The 21,213-nt window shown below is 36.7% G+C and overlaps 1 protein-coding gene across 1 annotated transcript in view; it reads right to left on the minus strand.

Moving 5' to 3' along the window:
• The window catches only part of LOC144968716 (uncharacterized), a 63,829-nt gene that overhangs the window by 2,194 nt on the left and 40,422 nt on the right, over window positions 1-21,213 (minus strand). The window contains exon 4 of the mRNA XM_078907329.1: window positions 10,980-11,124. Coding sequence (XP_078763455.1) covers window positions 10,980-11,124 — 145 coding nt within the window. The remainder of the gene's footprint in view (window positions 1-10,979; window positions 11,125-21,213) is intronic.

Genomic DNA, 21,213 nt, shown 5'->3' on the forward strand with positions numbered 1-21,213 from the left:
AAACAAATAGAAAACAAAACAAAACAACCCCCCCCCCCGAAATAAAACCCCAACAAGAACGTACACGAGAAAGCAAACACCACTTTGTTTGGATGTTTCTTGTCTAAAACGAGTACAATCTAGTCTTCGTATCAAGAGCACCGAGAGTCTCGTTAAAATTTCAACAACAAGTTGACACTGTTGCTAAACTACTTCAAATACTTGTAACAGAACTCTTTGACCGCCCCTTAATTTCTCTATGTAAGTTCTCCCCCCTACTTGATTCCCCTTGCTTTGAGCTTATCTCTGCTCTTTGATATCCCAGAGATAACGATCCGTGCTGGTGTCTTGTCAATCTACTAATCAAATACGTCATCATGTACTAAACAGTCACTGGTACAGTCAGTCAGATGACTACAAGACACAACGGTCGTACAACGACGAAATACTCTTTTGTGAAAAAAAAAAATATCTTGGCCAGAAATCTTTCAAGTCTAACATCGATCGACGAAGATGGTTAACGTCTTGTCCAAAGTCTTAGAACACAAGGACAACTTTGAAGTAACAACTTTAAAGACTTTTTGAGACGCTGGGAGTCATTTGAATACATTGGTATTTAAAGTTAAAGTTTTCTAAACAAGATATTCATCAAATTCTTAAATTAAATTTTGTTGTTGTTGCCAGTTTTGTCAGTGTATGGTAGACAGATTCTTGATAATGGTATCGATTGACATCTTACAGAATCGCCGCCAGACACAAAAACAATAACCTAATTCCTCTGATCCCTCCCTTTGACTATCAGCTGATAGGACTACGTTGATGATTTTTTATTTTAGGTCTATTTTCATTCAAGTTTGCGTCATAGACTTTCATTGTTCTTCGTGTTATCATCAGAATCTATGTATTGACTTGATCATTGCTATCAATCTTGCCTTGCTACAACATGACCTTCCTTGATTATGGTGTAGACTTTATCAAAAAGGTAGAAAATGGAAAGGTTTAGGATAGAAGCAGTACAAACAATGGGGTACAAACGCTTTGTCAGCAAAACAATAAACAAAGGGACGTTGAAAACATGTTTCAACGGTCCTTTATTTATAGACTTGCTGACGAAGGGGCTGGACCTGAAACACCAATTGTGCGTACTGTTTCCATTCGAAGCCTTTCCATTTTCATCTTTTTGATCAAGTTTACACCAAAACAAAAGTATGTCATGTTTACGATCCCAGGCTTCAGGCAGCCCCCACCTTTTTGATCAAGTTTACATCAAAACAAAAGTATGTCATGTTTACGATCCCAGGCTTCAGGCAGCCCCCACCTTTCAAGACTTGATCAAAGAGATTATGAACATAATTTGTAACCCACCGCGTCAATTTGGTACTCGGTGTATCATAATGAAGTAAGTGAATAAAATAGAATTTTAAATTCCAAACGATCAAAATCAAAATAATATTTATTGTGTCTCTTAAAACTTGAGAGACAAAACAAAATATACAAAAAATAAAATATATTTATTTAAACATAACATATTTTTAGTCGAGCTAAGAATTGATAATGATTTGAGATAAGTGGCCACACGTTTGTAAACTATCCTTTATTATCAATCCAACTTTACCCAGTCATAATTACCAAACTCGTACATGGCAAAATATAACCAATGAGATTACTTCTTCGATTCCATTTGCTAACACTGTACTCATCCATTTATTAATCTCCCAGTCACTCACACGCAACAACCACCATCTTAGACACGATTTGAAAGCCGTCTCACAAGGATGCTCTCTTTCCCCACGCTTCTTTATCGATCGAAACCAACGTCTCCAAAAGCCTTCGTCATCGTAAGGAGTGGCTACTCACGCAGCACCAACGAATATTCTAACTATAGCATCAGCTAGTTATCACCGTCAACTGAATGTAATCTTATCTGGGCAGAAGTTTCCAGAGAATCCAGAATCCAGATTGCTTGGCTATAGCTAGGCTAGCTCGCTCGCGACTTGCGAAGCCAAGATAACATCTTCGATCGCCATTTTCTGCCAGTTAAGAATGGAGAACAAGGAGGAAGCAGGAATTGATTGTGAATCCTTGCCAAGTACAGAGAATGGAGTAATAATATATTTCTTTCTTTCCTCGTGTCTAGCAGCGACGGATGAAAGGTTGCCAGTGACTTGGGAGACAGGCTAGACTCTCTGTCCGTCATTTTATTGATTTTTGTGTTAAACGTCTATGCAGAAAGTGGCTGTTGATGCCTGATTGTGATATGGATGGAAATATCTTTGGCTAGCGACTAGACAATCGATTTGTATTAAATCAGAGTAAATCTGTGGACGAGACTGGCATGGAGACTTGAAATACGAATTGATTTACGGTTCAAGTCTGTCGAGATGAAATTATTATTTTGGTTTTTTTTGTTTGTCCCCGCCCCTTCTTTTTTTAAAAAAAAATATATTTTCCTTCCGGGTTGGGGGTGGGGTGGGAGTGAGGGGGGGTCATTTCTAAAATTTCAGTTTCCTTTTTTTGTAATGGACCGGGTCATTTTAACATAAAATCAGTTAATAGATATTTACTATTTCTTTTATATATTTTTAAAATTTTCTTTTAGGTCTAGATTTTTTTACGACTCTAGTGAAATTTATTTGTACTTTTCTTCTCTTGGTTTCAAAATTGTATGACACCCGACGTGTACATATCTATATAAGTGCACAACGATGACACCCAATCAATTTGAAATATTTACATTATTGGTTCCAGAGTCAAACCCTGATAGTTTTCTGATTAAAGCTGATCAATGGTAATTAATTATTGTTATTAATTCAGATATTTCTTTTGATCAAGTTGTGAAATATTGGCATAAAATGGATTAGTTAAAACGATAACAATAAGCAAGAAATAAACCGTTTAGTCTCATATCCGTGGTGAGAAAAAAATGCAATTTATTTAATGATGAAATATTGTTCTGTTTTCTTTTATGACCACTTTTCCCCGTTCAGCTTATCGTTAATTTCATTCATAATGACTTTTAGACTTGCTTGTTATGTGCGTGATTTTCTTATGAAAGGCTTTCATCTGAAACGTCAGGATTCTTTTTCGTATTCTTTTCGATCTCCCATTTACTATTTGATATAAATTCTGGTGAAGTTTTTATCCATGTAACGATTAGTAAATATAAGTGTATACATAGTACTCGCGTGGGAAGGGAGGGGGGGGGGGGGGAAGGTAAAACCATGGGGGAAAAAGGTACAATCATGATGAGGTATATGAGAATGCAATACAATTTCGTATTATCATTCACATGGAAAGATTTTCCTTTCATGATATTGTGTCATCAATCATAACTTATCATTGATTGAACATAGAGACGAATGATATGGAAACATAAGACGAATCAATCACAGATAATCTGAATGAATGATGCCAGGTTTTCCCGTAGGCGTGTATATCCCATTATGAGATTAGGGCGGTATGAGTTGTCCCGCTACAACTGTCATTATCAGCATGGACGTCGTTTCATCATAATCGTTTTTATTGTGGTCATCATCATCATCATCATCATCATCATCATCATCATCATCATCATCGTCATCATCATCAGCAGCAGCATCATCATCATCAATAAAAACAACACCACTAATTTCCAGCAGACAATAATTTCTACTAAGACTAATAAAAAAAAAAGATCATTATAATTTCATTCAAATCGCTCACAACCCAACCAGCCAGCCTGCCTCTCATAGACACAACCCCACTCCTTGGATGAGGAAGATGGTCTCCCCTTGCTAATTGCATTATTTTGATTGTTTCCCCTGCCCAGAGCAAAGACATGCAGCGTCCCTAGAGACGGAAGTCAGGCTTTTGAAATCATCAAGAATATTGGATATAACTTTTCCATCTCACCCCGTCTCTTCACGATCCCTTAAAGGAATTAGTACTGCATTGACAGACACAGACAAAATGCCTTTTTACATTTAATTCTAAAAACGGTATTGTATGCGATGGGATCTGATACTTAAAATGATTTTATAAGCTTAACTTACAACATTTGTTTTAAAATCGATCCCGTTATTGATTGGAATGAGTTGTGTTTCTTTACTTTAAAAACCAAACAAAAACAACCCCCCGCCAAAAAAAAAACAACAAAAAAACCAAAAAAAACCCCCCAAACATACCCCCCCCCCCCTTCTTCCCTGAAAGAAAGAAACAAACATACAAAAAAAAATCAAAAACAAGAACAAAAATAAAACAAACAAACAAATAAAACAAAACAAAAAGCAAAACATAACAAAATCATCAACGATTTTCTTATTCGTTTCACATTGGCGTTTATACCTAGTTTTTCTCACAGATCTAATACCAGTTGAGGCGGTGGCTCGCATTTTAGAAAGAAAAAAAAAACCAAACAACTAAAACGACAACAAACTTTTTCAAAAATGTGCATGCCTCGAGACATCCCTCCCTGTATGATAAATTTTAATTCAGAAAAGTGAGTGGAGCAGGCACTTATGTTGATAATAACAAGAATGAAGTGAGTAGGAAAGTGCCAGAAGACAATAGATAATAAACATTTCGCGGCGGCGATGGGGGCTCGAACCCGCGACCTTACTTTACTGATTCTCCCCAGCCAAGGGGAGTTGTCCTTTTTTTAAAATTTTTATTTTATTTAATCGAGCAAGTAAATACAGAGAAAAGTAATTAAAAATACAAGACACCAGACGATACTGAAAAAAACAAACAGTACAAGTAAAATATATTATAATTTGATGTGTGGACGTGAGATAATTAATTCAAAAACACTCACAAACAAGACGAGTGTCAGAATACCAAGACCCACATTTAAACGAAACAAACAAGGGCTTTGATAAAAGAAGAAGTGATTGTTCATCACAATGTCCCACACTTTAAAAAAAATTGATTCTCATGATTAAAACCACAAAATATTGGCTAATCTTGACCATCAAAAATATCTAGAAGCAAAGAGCTTTGGGTTTCCAAATAAGAAATTAAGGAGCAGGCACCGGTGTAAGATAAAGAACTGAACAAGTGTGTATGAAAGGGGCCAGACAAAGCAAGAAAGACAAATAAAAGTAAAAACCCTCGAGGTCGACGGATTGTTTGGGGTGGGTTTTTTTCCATGTATTTTTCTTTCTTGTTTTGTCATACACGCTTGTTCATTTTTTTTATTTTTTTTTTGGAGTTTTCACGAGGTCAATAAAATAATTAGAGGAAAAAAATGTCATGATGTTTACGCTATAATATGGAATTTACCAATTGCCATGGTAGATCTTTTCCTTCCTTTCATTCTTTAAAAATTTTTAAAAATATTTGATATATTTATTTAGGACAATATGGGTGATTCATGTTAATATCAGACATCTTGTTTGATGGATTATCTATATTCCTTCATGGAACTCAAAGGTGACGTTATCTAATGGTACCGTTGCGAAATGGCGTAATCTAAAAAAATAAAATTTTCAACTAAATATACAAGACATAAATAAATCAATCTGACAACTCTAGACTCGGCCAAAAAACAAAACAATTAAACAAAACAACAGCAAAAAAGCAAATAACAAAACAAAAAAACAACACCAAGCGACTGGTATCTTCCATTTGGTAATCATGATAAGGAATGTCAGAAAGAGACAAGGGAGCCAAGAGGATCAGAAAATAGATAAAAATAAAAACAACTTTTAAAAATCGGGAGAAAAACGAAATGTTCGCGGCAGACATACCGGTGCCATACAGGAATAAATTAACAGAGAAGAAAGAATTAAGGAAATCGAATCATGGACACAATAATGTTAATGTAGCGACAACAACAATAACAATAGAGAGATAAGGGGCACAGGATGCACTCAAGTGGAACGTTCCAATGGCATTAATTCATCTCAGATAATTGGGGAGGAGAGCGAATTTTAAACGCTGACTCAGAACTAAACAGTTGGAACGGTGCCTCCTGGGAGGTGAAACATCGGCTTGCACGAGAGGAGAAAACGCCGAGAGATGATATGAAAAAATAAAAGTTTTCCTACATTCGTTTATTTGAATATAATTGATTTTATTACTCTCGATGCTCTGTTCTTGTACAAGACAAAGAATCCAGGCAGTGATGGTATCGTGTTTCCGGTCTGGAATCGAAACGGGAAAAAAAATTCTGGCGATGTCAAAATCAAGTAACATTAAGTGGAATTGACAAGCGGATCTGGAATCAGCGACACAACAAGCGGTTTCTGGCGACAAACAGGTTTTATAACTGTTGAAAACTCGAATCACATCAGCATTCGAAATGGAAAACCCCGCAAAATCTTACAATATCATCAGGGTATGATTAGAGAGTCAGAAAGTCGGCGCCTGGAACCGGAAGTTGTAGAATTTTATGATTTCTTGTATCAAGAATGTCTGTGGAAAGTTTGAATTACGAAGAAAAAAAGCGGGTCTTTTTTTTTTAGGAAGGAACGAGGGGAAAAAGAAAAAGGGGGGGGGGGGGGTATGAGGTAGGGAGAGGAGTGCATTGGAAGCCAATGATATATATGGATATGTATTTTGTTTCAGGCTACTGGTAGTGTTTAGGGTTTTGGGATTGCATCATGAGTGAAATGACTGAAAGAAAATAAAATTGTCATGATAAAACCCAGGTCAACCCACACCGTGTGGTAAAATATCCCCGCCTTCCCTTATGTTTTCCTTTTTCTTGTTGCTTAATTAATTGTATATCTATAATTTTTTTACTATCCCATTTTCTTCACTTTTACTGGCGTTGAAATGATCTAAATGTGTCGCAAGCGCCGTAAAACCCTTAAAAACAAACAAAACAAGGTATGCTTTGAGCACGTTTAGTGAATACTGCCCAATATTAATGCTCTGTTGTATATGTTGAGCCGTTTGATTATATTATAATGTGTATCTTATCAGATCTAATGGCAAGAGTTTTCATTAGTATTTTCATTTTTTGTTTTAAAAAAAATCAACCACTCTTACCAATTATTTTATATTACAAGTCAATGGAAAGTTACAATTACCGATTTTTTTTTTTTTTTTTTGGTTTTTAATTTTTTTTATATTTTCACTTCACCGAGATTCAACTCACAAACTGGTGTTCACGACTGTGTTTGTTTACCAAAATAACATTACTATTACCACAATCTGCTTGGCGCACGTTTGTTTACAGTGCGAATATGCAAATACGGGTATAAGATACAAACATGTACATCTCCACACATACTGTACCTATGGTTTTCTCAGTGTTACACCTGTTACCTCAGCAAATCACGATAATATTATATGGAACCAAGTTTCTAATTTATAAAGTGGAAGTCGCCTCTTAGGTGTCTTAATTTCTGTATATAATGAGAGGCAATAATACAATATCCGTCAATTGACAGGCACCCAATCATACCTGAGTCGATCAGAACGCCAAAGTTAGAAAAATGAAAACATATTTGAGTATTGTCACCAATCCTGTCACTGACCGCGTCCATTGCCGATTGAATCCCAAAGGCTAATCGTCATAATATGGAAGTTAGTCATCCGATTAGCTCCCTTACCCCCCCCCCCCCCACCCCAAAAGAAAAACAACCACACACACACAAAAACTTTATGAAGTACCAGGTTAGAGATTTTTTTGTAAATGAGGATTATTTAATCCATTGATTTTTGAAGGACAACTTTTCTGGCCAAATTTGTTTAATGTGGTTGTTTTTCTTTTTTCTTTTTCATCAAACAAATATTAAAAATTTTTTTACAGGGTACGACAGGCTATCGATTCAATGATTCACACCTCATCATCAGTGCATCATCCTTCTTGTCTCGTGTAATCGACTCCGATTTTCTTGCTCATTCCAACTGCCACCTCCTCCCCATTCCAACCCACAGAGCTTCCCTTCCATTCTTCTCCCTCCCCCCCCCCCCAATCTTCCCCCACTCCAAATCCATCTCCCTTACTCCCCGCGGTGTTTCGGTGTCTCATCAGTCTAAGTGAAGACATTCAACCCATTAGAACAATCTTCACCAACTTTGGACGTATCTGAAACATTCCCATTTTTATGGTAAATTCAACGAAAAAACAAGCAAGCCAATATTATAACCTTATGAGTCGTAGAAGAGCTTATCTATCGCGTTTGCTTGTCTGCAACAGCCGGGAACAGCAATGTTTTACTATCACAGGTGCTAGTAAGTAATTACAATTCCAATTCCGCATAGAGTGAAAGAACGAGTGAGGTTATAACTATCAAGTGATTGAAAGTTTGACATTCGGGCTATCTATTTTTCTAAATAAATATTATTTGGGTGGGACTCATTGAGCTATTTTCCTAGGATGATTCAATTACCAAAGCCTTTGTACAACGTGACGTTAAGGTATTCGTAATGTAAAAGTTTATAAACGCGAGTTAGGGCTAAATGGCTTGAGAAGGACGGGTGTATCGATACCGCCACACAATGTATCGATCAGACAAGATGGATGGCTTCTTGCATGGCGAATGCCGTACTCCATAATCGGTATAAATTATTCAATTGACCACGATACCATTTCATTGAAGATATCCGAGCGTGCCCGTGGGAAGATGATGGATGGAGAGAAAGTAGAAGAAGGAAGGACATATATGAGCGAGGATGAAATAGAAGAAGGAGGTGGATGGGGATGAATTTGATTGAAAGAAGTGATTGAGTGTCTTTGGCAATCTTCATTACCAGTGATAGGTTTTAACAGGGATTCTTTTCCCTTCCTTCATAATGCATCGGACTCCATTATATCGCTGTTATCGTAAGTTGCTGGTGATATTTGATTGTCGTTTTTTGTTGTCATCGTTGTCATCATCATCACCATACATCATCATCATCATCATCATCATTCATCATCATCATCATCATCATCATCATCATCATCGTCGTCGTCGTCCTCGTCACCACCATTATCATCATCAACAACAACATCGAATATACATAGGCTAATATAATTCCATTACAGCCCTAAAGCTATCTTTGGAGTCATAAATCTCGGTCTAAAAAGCGATGTGTGGCACTTTAAAAAACAACAACTGTATATCACCTGAGTCACCGAGATTTCAAGATTTTGAGGCAGGAAAGAAATCCAATCCCGATAATTCCACACAATGAGTATGTTGACATTTTCACGAAAGGCAATTTTTACTTCATGACAATGGATAGAAACGATAAATTTACTGGGAACGTATATCGGACAACTAAACAAACAAACAAAAAAAAAAAGAAAAGAAAAAAAGAATAAATAACAACTTCAAAAGGAGATAAATACGTAACACGGGACGTTTTCGGTTCAAATCTTTCTTCAGCCAACAACTCCATAGGTGACCCGACGTTTCATACTGGCATTATGTCGGGTTGAACACCAGATGTCGAAAAGTGACTTAAAATGAAAATAATTAGAAATATGACATTTTAACCCCCCCCCCACCCCCACTCATTATGTTATTATTTTTAGACCGCTAGTTGGGCGATTAGTTCTCACTAAACACTCATTTAGAATATAAAACGTTTAAGATTAAGCAAGGTTGTGTGTGTTGGTACGATTAATTTTCTGGTTAGAACTGGCGAGTAATTTATTTAGACGCATACCAGGTAATGTAAATGTTGCTGCTCGAAGCTAGAAAAATAAATAACAATGTGAAATTGAATGTAAACTTCAATTTAATATACGAAAACATGTAAAATGGACGTTTCGGATTTCCCCTTTATCAACAAAACAGGATGAATGAAACACTACAGACAAATACGATAATGTGGTAGTAATAGCGTTGTTAAGATTCAATTTCACATTGTTATTTATTTAGACGATACCATGAATTTAAACATCTGTATAACACACAATAATCGTAATGTTTTATATATTATTATGACATAGATAGTCTTGGATGTCGTCCTAATAATATCGTGCAGGTGTTTCGGCACCACGGAGGTACGTTGGACATTTACGTGTGAAATTATAGAAGACGCGAACCACCGCGACACTAATCGCTTGGAAAACAAAAGATACACGCAGTAAAATACTTTAACCTTTCTCATTTCTTCACATCCACGAGGTCCAAAAAACACTCTCGTAATAATAATAATAATATAATGTATTGCACCACGTCCCAAATCAACCCTCGTTATACGTCACTTTACGACAGGAGTAAAATGCCACCATCTGCTTCAACGACAACCTCCCCACCAGCCCCACCTCTAACATCACTCACAATCTCGATCCGACTTCTTTCTTCCATAGACATAAAGAGAATATTATTATTTTTATTACTACAACTACAAGGCAGTTATAATAATTCATTTATTGGTCTAATCACTTCAACAGAGAGACCCAACTCGGAAGGATTTGGGTGTAAAATGGTTCTTAGCATTAACGATAATGTCTGTTGCGAAAGATTAAGTGAGTATAAAGGTCAAAGGTTAATAATGCAGCCAATTTCCTCGTCCTCCATTCCTAATACCATTGGGAGAGATGGGGTGTCATTAAATGCCACGTATTGGTTCTTTGAGTACATCGAATTAATCGCTTGAAGGAGTGGGAGACGAAATACGTGTGAACGGAATTCCATGGGTTCAAAGTATGACGCGCAACGCAGTATGCTATATTTTTGTTTCTTTTTCTGATATAACCCCCCCCCTTTTCTCCCACGAAATTTATGGTTGTGTAGTAGTAGTAGTAGTAGTAGTAGTAGTAGTAGTAGTAGTAGTAGTAGAAGTAGAAGTAGTAGTAGTAGTAGTAGTAGTAGTAGTAGTAGTAGTAGTTGTTGTTGTTGTTGTAGAGAAAGATGGAGGAGGAGGAGGAGGAGGAGGAGGAGGAGGAGGAGGAGGAGGAGGAGGATGGGGAGGAGGAGGAGGAGGAAGAAGAGAAGAAGAAAAAGAAGAAGAAGAAGAAGAAGAAGAAGAAGAAGAAGAAGAAGAAGAAGAAGAAGAAGAAGAAGAAGAAGAAGGATTATAAGTTAGATGATAATAAATGGCCGTAAGAGAATTGTAATAGAATTGTTACGCACCTCCACCTGGTTGTTCCTGTTGTAGTGTAGATTTAAATGTCTGAAGAGTTCGGAATCTGTGGTGACAACGAGATCCTCAGCGTGTTTGCAACCTTCGGCAAGGGCCTGACGGGCATATTTCTCCATCTGGATGTAGAAGAACTCTCTGGAAAAGACAAGACATAACAATGATCTTACAACATTGTGACATACTGAATTTTCTTTTCTTTAAATTGAAATACATGTTGTAATTTGGCCTCTTTCGTTGCATGATTCTGATCACAAAGCAATCTCAGCAGATCTCTGAAGTGTCCAAATTCCTCAGTCTCGGACCGCAGCCGAATCGAGAGAATCTCTAAAATGAGTTATTTGTTCATCTTCTTTTACTTTTCAATAGACTCGCACAGGCAGACTCAGACCGAGTGTCGCTGTCAAGTGATTATCAAAAAGTAAATAAATAAATATTTTTATGGTAGTTTGCTGATAGTCTGCATCGCATCATTAAAGAACTCAATATTGCTCAGAAGCTTGATACCCGAAGAAAATAGATTGTTCTATAATTTTTGAGAGCCAACTCATTTCAAGTTACTGCTTATTATTTTGCCAGATATGAATTCGATCATCACTCACAATAACTTGTCATTCTCAAAGAGTGATATGCACCGATTTGAAATAAAAGTTTTCCAATTCATCACTACCTAAAGGATAAACGCATCAATTAATCATACGTGATGAATCCTTATTAACTGCCACCCACTGCCATCCTGTATATTCTCTTTATATCGAAATCGCACTAATAAAACGTCCGCCTTTGGCAATTTTCACCCCTATAAATAAATGTAATGTTTTCCATTTCTCAAAAGCTTTGCCTTGTTTTAAGAATCATTCTGTCGTGTCTGTCAAAAAACGTAGATGATTTTCCAAAAATCCTCTTGAAAATTTCAGTTCCTTTCTTCAGATCACTGAACCAAGACGAATTCTTTTTAAAATATCATTGAGCACAATGTAAGCAAGCAATGCACAACGTTCAATAAAGCACCAACAATTATCTGGTCATAGAGTGCAATTATCACTCGGAAAGATGAATTTATTTCTTTTCCTTTCTTCTTTATGTTTCTTTTGAAATACCGTGTTTTAGGAAGACATTTGTGTCTTTTGTGTGTCAAGTGATATAATTATATGGTGAAAGAACAAAAGAAATTAATTTTATTGGAATGATATTGTGATGATGACACTTAACTATCAATTACGGCATTGTTTTCAATAAGAAGTGTGTTGTTCTTTTCTCCTATCTTTCACCCCAATTCTTTTTGAATACATTAATCTTTCATCCATGCCCCGAGGGAGGTTATAGGATAAAGCAATTTTTTAACGCGGAAAACCGGGCTTAAGTCCATAGTGTCGATTTTTTCTGTGTCTTGGCGTTTTAGCCATCTCCTCCACTCTACAGCTCGGCGAAAGGTTGCGATTATGAATAATTGACAAGTGATATTTGGGACACCCCGTCGTTTTGTCATGGGGAAAATCGTGAATATTGTCATATTGTTGTTTATTGTTGCAAAGCCTATTTCTATTTTTTCCCCTCTCTATTTCCCCTTCTCCATTATCGTTATTTCTATGAGAAAGAGAGCTGTTTGAGAACATTGGCTTAATGAGAAAAACAAAAACAAAACAAAACAAAAATACAATTGGCCAAACTCTTGTCTAATTTGGCAGATGCTAATTTGGTGAGTAATCCAAGTACAGATTTGGATCTCCTTCACCGGGCGGTCTGAATCCTGGGTCTGAAGCACGATTAGTATAAAAATAGGATGTTTAAAGCATTAAAAACCACCACAGCTGGGGTTTTCCATAAGGCAACAATTGCTTGTATCAACTTGATAGGACGCTACTGTAACGCAATGGTATCTTCTATCCTATTCTGTCCAAACATCGTCGTGTGGATAAAGGGCCGAGGTATAGAACTGAAGCTTGGTTCGAACCGGGTAAATTATTTTGTATGACTGTTGAAAGCTACAAGGATTTGGTTTAACTTTCCATTTGGGCATTAAAAAAAACAAACTTTGACTGAGAAAAAAAAAAAAGAAGGTTTCCGGCGTGAGCTCCAGTTTCCAGGCAGAAAAAAAATATCATAACTTGAGAAATAACAATAAAATGTAGCAAACTCTTCCATGCAGGATAATAATATTATGCTGGTATCTTGCAATAATCTATGATTTCCTACAAGTGATAAGGGATAATAAGTCTGGTGTCACTCGGTGCTCGATACCTCACAAAGGCGGATCAAAGAGTAATAGAATTTACAAAATGACCAAGAATTAAGTTTGGTAGTGTCTCGCTTTGTGAGCTTGTGGAATGACATTCGTCTTAGGACCTGTAGGTTCCCTGTTCGAATTTTGATGAGAGAGGTTCAAAGTTGAGTCCTCGGAAAAAGAAAATTACAAGGGTCATGTTGATTCAACACGTTTGCATTGCTGCTGGCTTGAGACTCCATGTAAAACACCTTGAGCACATATTGTGAATATCGCACTATATAAAATTAAAAGCTGGTGTTAATTTAACAAGTAACTTTTTATTTTCTATTTATAAAAAAAACCCCAACAATATTGTTTCACGCATACATTTGAACGAGAAAGGCAATTTACTTTCAGAAGACCAAGATAAAATACGATGTATCAGGGATAACTGTGTAACATCTGCATGGAGATAATGGCTCGGTAAGTATAGATCATTAGTCATCTTATAAAAGTTGTAGATTTGTGATGATGATGGTGGTGATGGTGGTGGCGGTGGTGGTGGTGATGGTGGTGGCGGTGGTGGTGGTGATAGTTGGGACTAAGCTCAACGGGGCTCAACGGACTCGTAAAGCAAACAAGTGCTGATGGCATCTTGAATTGGTCGTGATAAATTATTGTTCCCCCCTTTCATTTCCGTGAATAATATGCCACATCGAAAAGGTCGCCTAAATGTTTAAGTTGAGCAGAAAAGCCTTCAGTCCCCGTGAGCTGATCGCTGGGAGACGGCTCTGCTGGCTGGACGGGTAATTGCTTGCCACAATAAGGCTGTTAAGACAATTGGTGAAGGGCGGCACAACGACCGATGCTTTTGAAAGATGGCTTGGCATTTGCAGAAAGAGCGAGATCATGGGAAACAACGGGGAGAGAGAATTTGGAATCGTGCTGGTGAAGGGACGAGTAAGGGGATGTTTTAAACTACAGAAATGGCCAGGAAAGGTCTTCGGGCATGGAGAGAGAGAGAGAGAGAGAGAGAGAGAGAGAGAGAGAGAGAGAGATATGGGGGGGGGGGGGGGGGGGGGGGGTTGGATGACTCGATTGTTTCGGGTCTTCCTGCTGCGATCATCCGCAGAGTAAGAATCCGGACTGAGTGTCTGACGATACAGGCAACAACGCCGTCGACTACACAACCTTGCCCTAAAGCTCTTGTTCCATAATTGCAGCAATTTGGAAGAATGTTTGAGTTAGTATGAAAAAGGCAGTACGTATAAATAAATGTAGAAGTCCTATAACATCATATGTAGTTTGCTTTGTTATTATGTAAGAAATGTTTAGAAATGTGGCTAAATATTTTCATTCTAAACTAAATGTTAAAACTAAAAATTGAGATTGGAGCTTTGAAAGTTTTATACACGGTCTTAGGTTAAAAGTTTCCAGTTGAAATGAATAATGAAAGGATAAAGGCAATTATTAACGTGTGTAAAAGACAACTCTCACAAGGCAACATAGAAAACATAATCTTTGGCTTGGATAAGGGTTTGCCCTCAAAACCACCCAATGTCTACAAGCTATTATCAGGGTAGTTGTTGTTTTTGCTTTAATCATAGCCTTCATTACATGGGTGTTTTCAAGCTTCAAATAGAGTTGTTATCTGAGAAACTATGATGATGATGATGATGGAAGCAGTGTCGATTTCAGTTAATGAGTCATGAATTTCTTTATTTCTTGTTTTTCGATAGTTCAGCGGCTTTTGCAACTCTTTTAGGTCATATTATATTATGCGTTCAAGGAACGTAAAACAATAGGATTATTGAGAAGTAAAACGCAACCTATGCAGTTTAATACAATATAAGATGCAATCAGTGGCTGATGAAGTGTTTAAATGCGAAACGACACATCCTGTATAAAATATCCTTTATCTTAGCTGTTATATGCTCATTTTTTGGTTTGCCACTTTACGGATATTATCCTCCGCCAGATTCATGTTCATTTTCTTCATCTTTTTTCTTTCTTTCGAGAAGTACTTATTATACTGAAAATAAAGATCGTCCGACTCCACCATCTTCAACTTAAAACTTAGAACTGTTATATATAAAAATCAAACAAGTTTATATTGTACACCCTGAGAACACAAAATGGACAAGTCATAGACCCCGCTGTCTAATCTTGGTACGGAGTTTACAGAAAAGCTGTTTAATCCCAAAGTCAACTCGTTTACACGTTTTACTAATAGAAGCCAAAGTCTTGGGCTCCCGTCGTTTGAACTAATTTTATGTGTGGCCAATTCTGTCTGGGTATACTTTGAACATTTTGCACTCTTTGCCCTGCGTTTTTATTTATATTGTATTTTATGCTTGTCTGGGCCGAAGATGTAGCTTAGCTTAGATGTATATATATATACATACATATATAAATATAAATATATATATTATATATATATATATATATATATATATATATATATATATGTGGACAGTTCAACCCGATGTGTACCTAATTTGCAGGTCTGACATCCCAAATTGTTATGGTCTCATTATTCTAATGAAAATACTCTCAAACCAACGCAAAATATTCTCAATTACAACAATGTTAAAATTGTGTCTGGTTATCAGACCTGCAAGTATATATATATATATGTGTGTGTGTGTGTGTGTGTGTGTGTGTGTGTGTGTGTGTGTTCCCAATGCAGCTTCTTTAAGATTTGTTTAAAACTATAGTCAAGAAAATAAAGGACGACAATATAATTTTAAACCAATGTAAGACAGTGAAACATTAAAAAAATATTTTTAAAAAGTTACATTCGTAAAATAATTTTAATCCACAATGAATAAGTGAAAAGGACGTGATCATAGAGTGTAATATTGTATTTAAAAAAGCAACTCGTTGATAATTTGATTCGTGTCAAGGTAAGGAGATATATTGAGTAAAGGAAGACTATGACTGTCTTTACAACTTTTAACACGAGACAGTCAGGCAATAATCCCTGAAAAGTCAAAGTAAACTCGAGGCAGACACCAGATAGCACAAGAAACTAGAGAGAAGATGCTTCGAAAACATTGACGGTTAGAGCTGTGGATTTGCACTATAGACAGAAGAGAAGGCCTGTGTAAGTTAGCATTTAAGCCGAAAACAGATTAGTTTACAAGTTAAAAAACAGTTTAAATGTGTGGGTTGGTAAATTCATACAAAATGGGGATGCATATACTTAGTCTAGGCATGATTAATGGATGTGCATTCATGTAGTAAAGTAGCCCTAATCTCGAAGAAGAAAAAATAGTAAGGCACAAAAAGGATCAACGTCGGAGGTCTAAGTTATGGCCCCTACCTGAAAGTTTGTTCAATGTGTCTTGGGGTCAAACGTGTATCGCTTTCGCTCAGGTCGAGAATTTTAATTTATATTTGTTAATCCCGATCAATCCGAGAATGCCCGGATTGTCCCGAGGATTCTAACGTGATAAGAAGATGGGAATTGGAATTTGTTAGACTCCGACTTTAATCAGTTTCTTCCCGAGCGGGCAAATAGTGACCGTGCGACATAATTAAACGGTTTTTTTTCTGAATTCAAACATATTATTGTTCTTCAGTAATTGGAATTAAAACTTGATTACCTTTCATGAAAAATTCGAGTTTCATTATTTTGATCTAAAGTTAGGATGTATTAAATTGGAAACATGGCCGTTTTACTTTCGAACGTATGGCAGATACTCATCCTCACCTACCCCCTCACTCTCTTTCTCTCTCTCGCTCTCTCTCTCTCTTTCTCTCTCTCTCTCTCTCTCTCTCTCTCTCTTTCTTTCTCTCTCACACACTTTTCAAAATCTTTCTCTTTAATGATATATCTATTTATATTTATCTTTCTCGTCTCATCATATTTTTATTACTGTTCCAGCATTCAGTCCTATCCACCTTGAATCAAATAAAATCAACAGCTCTCCTCTCCATACTCATCCAGCTGAAGTCATACTTGTATCGATCAATCTCAAACGAAAATTAATGAACAGCTGCTGAAATGAAAAATCGTAGGTTTGGCACCGCAGTGAACTTACACGAGCTTAGCAATGGGCCGTATTAGGGCGCATTAGTCTCATACTATCACTCTCATCATCATCATCGCCATCATTATCATTTGATTCTTTCCATAGACTTAACAGAGCCAGCACAGAACTGTGCTCCAATCTTACGACAACGACCAGTAGCTCCTAATTTTCTCGTTGGTATCGTCTCATTGGAACCGCTAAGAGGATCTGCATCGTCTTTTCTATCCCTCATTCCTCACAGACCGACCGACCGCCTTGGTGGACTGAGGTTGTATCGTCTTATCCATCCGAGCACGCAAGATTCATCATCCAGATTTCTCTCTATTTCGATTCTGTGTACAGCAGGTCGCAGGTCATTATGATACGCACTAATTAATACTCATCGTGGCTGTAAAGAATGATGGCCTTTTGAATGTATTAATTAATTAATTAATTAATTAATTAATTAATTAATTTATTTATTTATTTATTTATTTATTTATTTATTTATTTATTTATTTATCTATCTATCTAGAAAGTGATTATGTATCAGCAGCTGATATCATTATCTAACCTTCGAAAGCTTCCTTTGCCTTCTTACAGCAAAAACAAAGAAGACAAACAGACAAAGTGAAAACAAGCAAATAACCTACCTAACCAAAAAAAAAAGCAAAACAATAAAAAATAAATTAAAACAAAAAACAAAACAATCCTTTATTTTACATGCAGACATGTGGATAGATTTAAAAAAAGAAAATATGCTGTAGCCAAGGAGCAAGTATTCGAATGGCAGGTGAAGTGAGACTAGGCCTAGCGGAAAATAAATACCTACTAACTATTTATTTTCAAGATTCGTTGTGGCAATTTGTGGCAATTTGTGGCAATAATTGCTTGTAATATTTAATGGCCGCACACTATAATGCTATAATTGCTTTGATGGTTTGGCGCAAGAGTTTTTCATCAGTAATATAGTAATCATCATCGTGCACATGGGGTGGTCACTGACATCTTATGAGAATAATTTGACGACGAGATCATTCAATTGATTCGTATATTCACCTCAATGAAAGCCCAGATATCTTGCAGATATCGGCGATCGGGTCTCTTCTATCCTCTCAGCAGCTGTCGGCTCTTATTGAGGACTTGACATCTCTCATCTGTCCACCTATCTGTCATTTACTAATCGAGACTTCTTACTTATGTCATTCGTTGTTTTCCTCTGACCTCTCATTCTCTCTTCCATTAAAATTTTTTTAGCTCTGTATCTTTTTCGCTTTTCTTTAAAACTATATCATTGTTATGTAGATTGGATCCCCGCAAAAATAAATCTCATCTGCCTCAATCTGATCAATTTTATTACAAGTAGACGATTGGTCGAGCGGGTAAGGGATTCCTTGGAAATATTATTAACCCCCAATTTATTGACTTTGGACTATATTATAGGCGATTTCTGCTGAAATCAGACATTTTTTTCGGGGGGGGGGGGGGGGGGGGGGGGAGATTAAGTATCAATAGCCCATCTACCGATGAAACATTGGGGGGGGGGGGGGGGGGGGCGTAAATATATATATATATATATATATATATATATATATATATATATATATAAATATATATATATATATATATATATATATATATTATATTATATATATATATATATATATTTCTTCTTCTTCTTAAATGGAGGTTGATTTTGTGCCAATATGACAAAAAAAAACCTTCATTCCTTACTTCAGACACGTCATATACACCTACGCTCTTTTTCTAAAATAATCACTATCGATGCATGTTTTAATAACCACTGCCGTCACACATGATATTTTCATAAACGGAGATGATATGGTTATCGGTATGTGAATGTACCGAATTTGGGGTTGGTTTTTAAGGAAAATAACATTGGGATCAAAAGAATTTACAACAAATAACATTTTCTTATCAATAATTCGCCATGTGACTGAGGCAATCCCCTATTCATTATCATGTCATTTAAATTTAGATTGATTAATATGGAATATATTATGGGACACGTAGATTTAAGACATGATTGGCGCGTATCGTGTGTTACAAATATATTATATAATGTAGCGTATTAAGATGTATCTAATTGTAATATTAATTTGCTCGAAAAATTGGCAATTAACTCATTTTCTGCTACTGTATGAGACAACTTTTAATAGTTGCTTACATATATTTTACTGGTCACGAAAATGAGCGTTTAGAAAATCAACCGTAAACTGCCTAACATTGAAACATGAACCATTTTCATTTCATAAAACGGCTATTATTTATGCAGGCGATCAGTATAACAAGGTGGACATTAAGGCAAAGGATCGTCGTGAAAAGTTCATTGTATATTCCTCACCACTGGAGACTGGGCATTTGAGTTTCATTTATTTATAATAAATTTATGTCTCTTTAGATCGAATAATCACGGCTTATCCCAAAGGCAGCAAGCAAATCACAAACTCCATGACTGGATATAGACGCCTAGATGCTTGAATTATAATGACTTCTAATAGCTTTTTCTTTTCTTCAAACAATCAAATAAAATAAACAAATACTGATGAATACACGAATGCAAACTCTCTGAGAGCTAAGTTGTCACAAGATTCGACGGCCATGTTTGAAGGGGTGCCAACAGCCGATCACGTGGTAGGGAAAGACACAGAATTTGTCTCTGGAGAAATGCAGAGGGTTTTGACCTAATTATAACAATCCCCTTGTTGAGCAACATCAAGTGGTCAGAGGCACTTGCTATTTTTGTTTTGTTTTGTTTGGAACTTTGATATTTTCATCGCCATTCTCAGCAAACAAAACATCGTCAAACTAGCGTCTCTGTCTAAGGGGAATTTCTCCTCGACGTTTATCGCCCGTGAGGAGAATATAATGAAAGCACACAGAATAGGATGAGCTGGGAAGGATAAAAAGAGGGAGTGAACTCCTTGGGGAGAAAAGAAACGAATTAGATGATATTCGGACAATGCCAGATCCCTCGATGGAATCTTCTGAAATTCTTATCATCAAATCAAGAGGATAGGGAAACCCATGAAAAGGGGCGACTCTTGGGAGATGGAGAGAGAATACCGACATGAGCTAATAAAACACAAGCCCAAAATGCATTAAAGATATGAAAACATGAAAATTTAATGCTCGTTTAGGTCCTCACGAATGCCGATGGAGAGTCGCGGAGTGATACACACATAACAAAAGTGGCAAAGCAGTTAGCCGAGGGCGGAAAGGACAACGTGGTGAGAGTGGAGTGTGAGAGAGGCGATGCTATAAATTCCTCCGCGAAATCAATTTCCGGTGCACGAATCAGTGCTGTATCATAATATAGTGCCGTATGAAGAAGAGAGAATCAAATATTGAACTTAAACCATTAAGATTGAGGAGTGATGAGGAATCGGAATAAAAGGATTCAATACGTGCCAAATAGAGATGTTATCATACTTCAAAAACAATAGACGTTATAATGATATTTAACAAGAATGGGCTTGTATTCATAATGGGTTCTGGCAGACAACTATTCAGAAACCTTCCCTTGGGATTTCTACGCATAGAAAGAAAAGAGTTCTCCTTTGGGATGGGATTCGAGCGTCCATATTGATGATTTGAGGTAAAATGGAGAGAGAAAAAAGTATTTTGCTGAAGCTCCTGTCCAAGTCGATATGTACATGTGCCATGATAGTGACAATGTGATGCATGACAATTAAATGAAAGCATAGAGCGATAGGAGGCTGACTAAAGCGTGAAAGATAAGAATACAGACATGACAGGCTAGGAGAAAGGTAAATCAACGAATGATAAGAATTCACAAATGAAAACGTTTCCGTTTCGAACAATGACCCTTGTTCAGGGAAATAAACAGTTTGATTAAGATTGATAGATAGATAGAACGATAGATAGATAGATAGCGAGAGAGAGAGAGAGAGAGAGAGAGAGAGAGAGAGAGAGAGAGAGAGAGAGAAGGAATACCAAGCATAAATCAATAGACCACGAGAT

This window comes from Berghia stephanieae, chromosome 1 (assembly GCF_034508935.2).
Source record: "Berghia stephanieae isolate SIO BIC M18660-M18661 chromosome 1, UCSD_Bste_1.3, whole genome shotgun sequence".
NCBI classification, from domain to species: domain Eukaryota; kingdom Metazoa; phylum Mollusca; class Gastropoda; order Nudibranchia; family Aeolidiidae; genus Berghia; species Berghia stephanieae.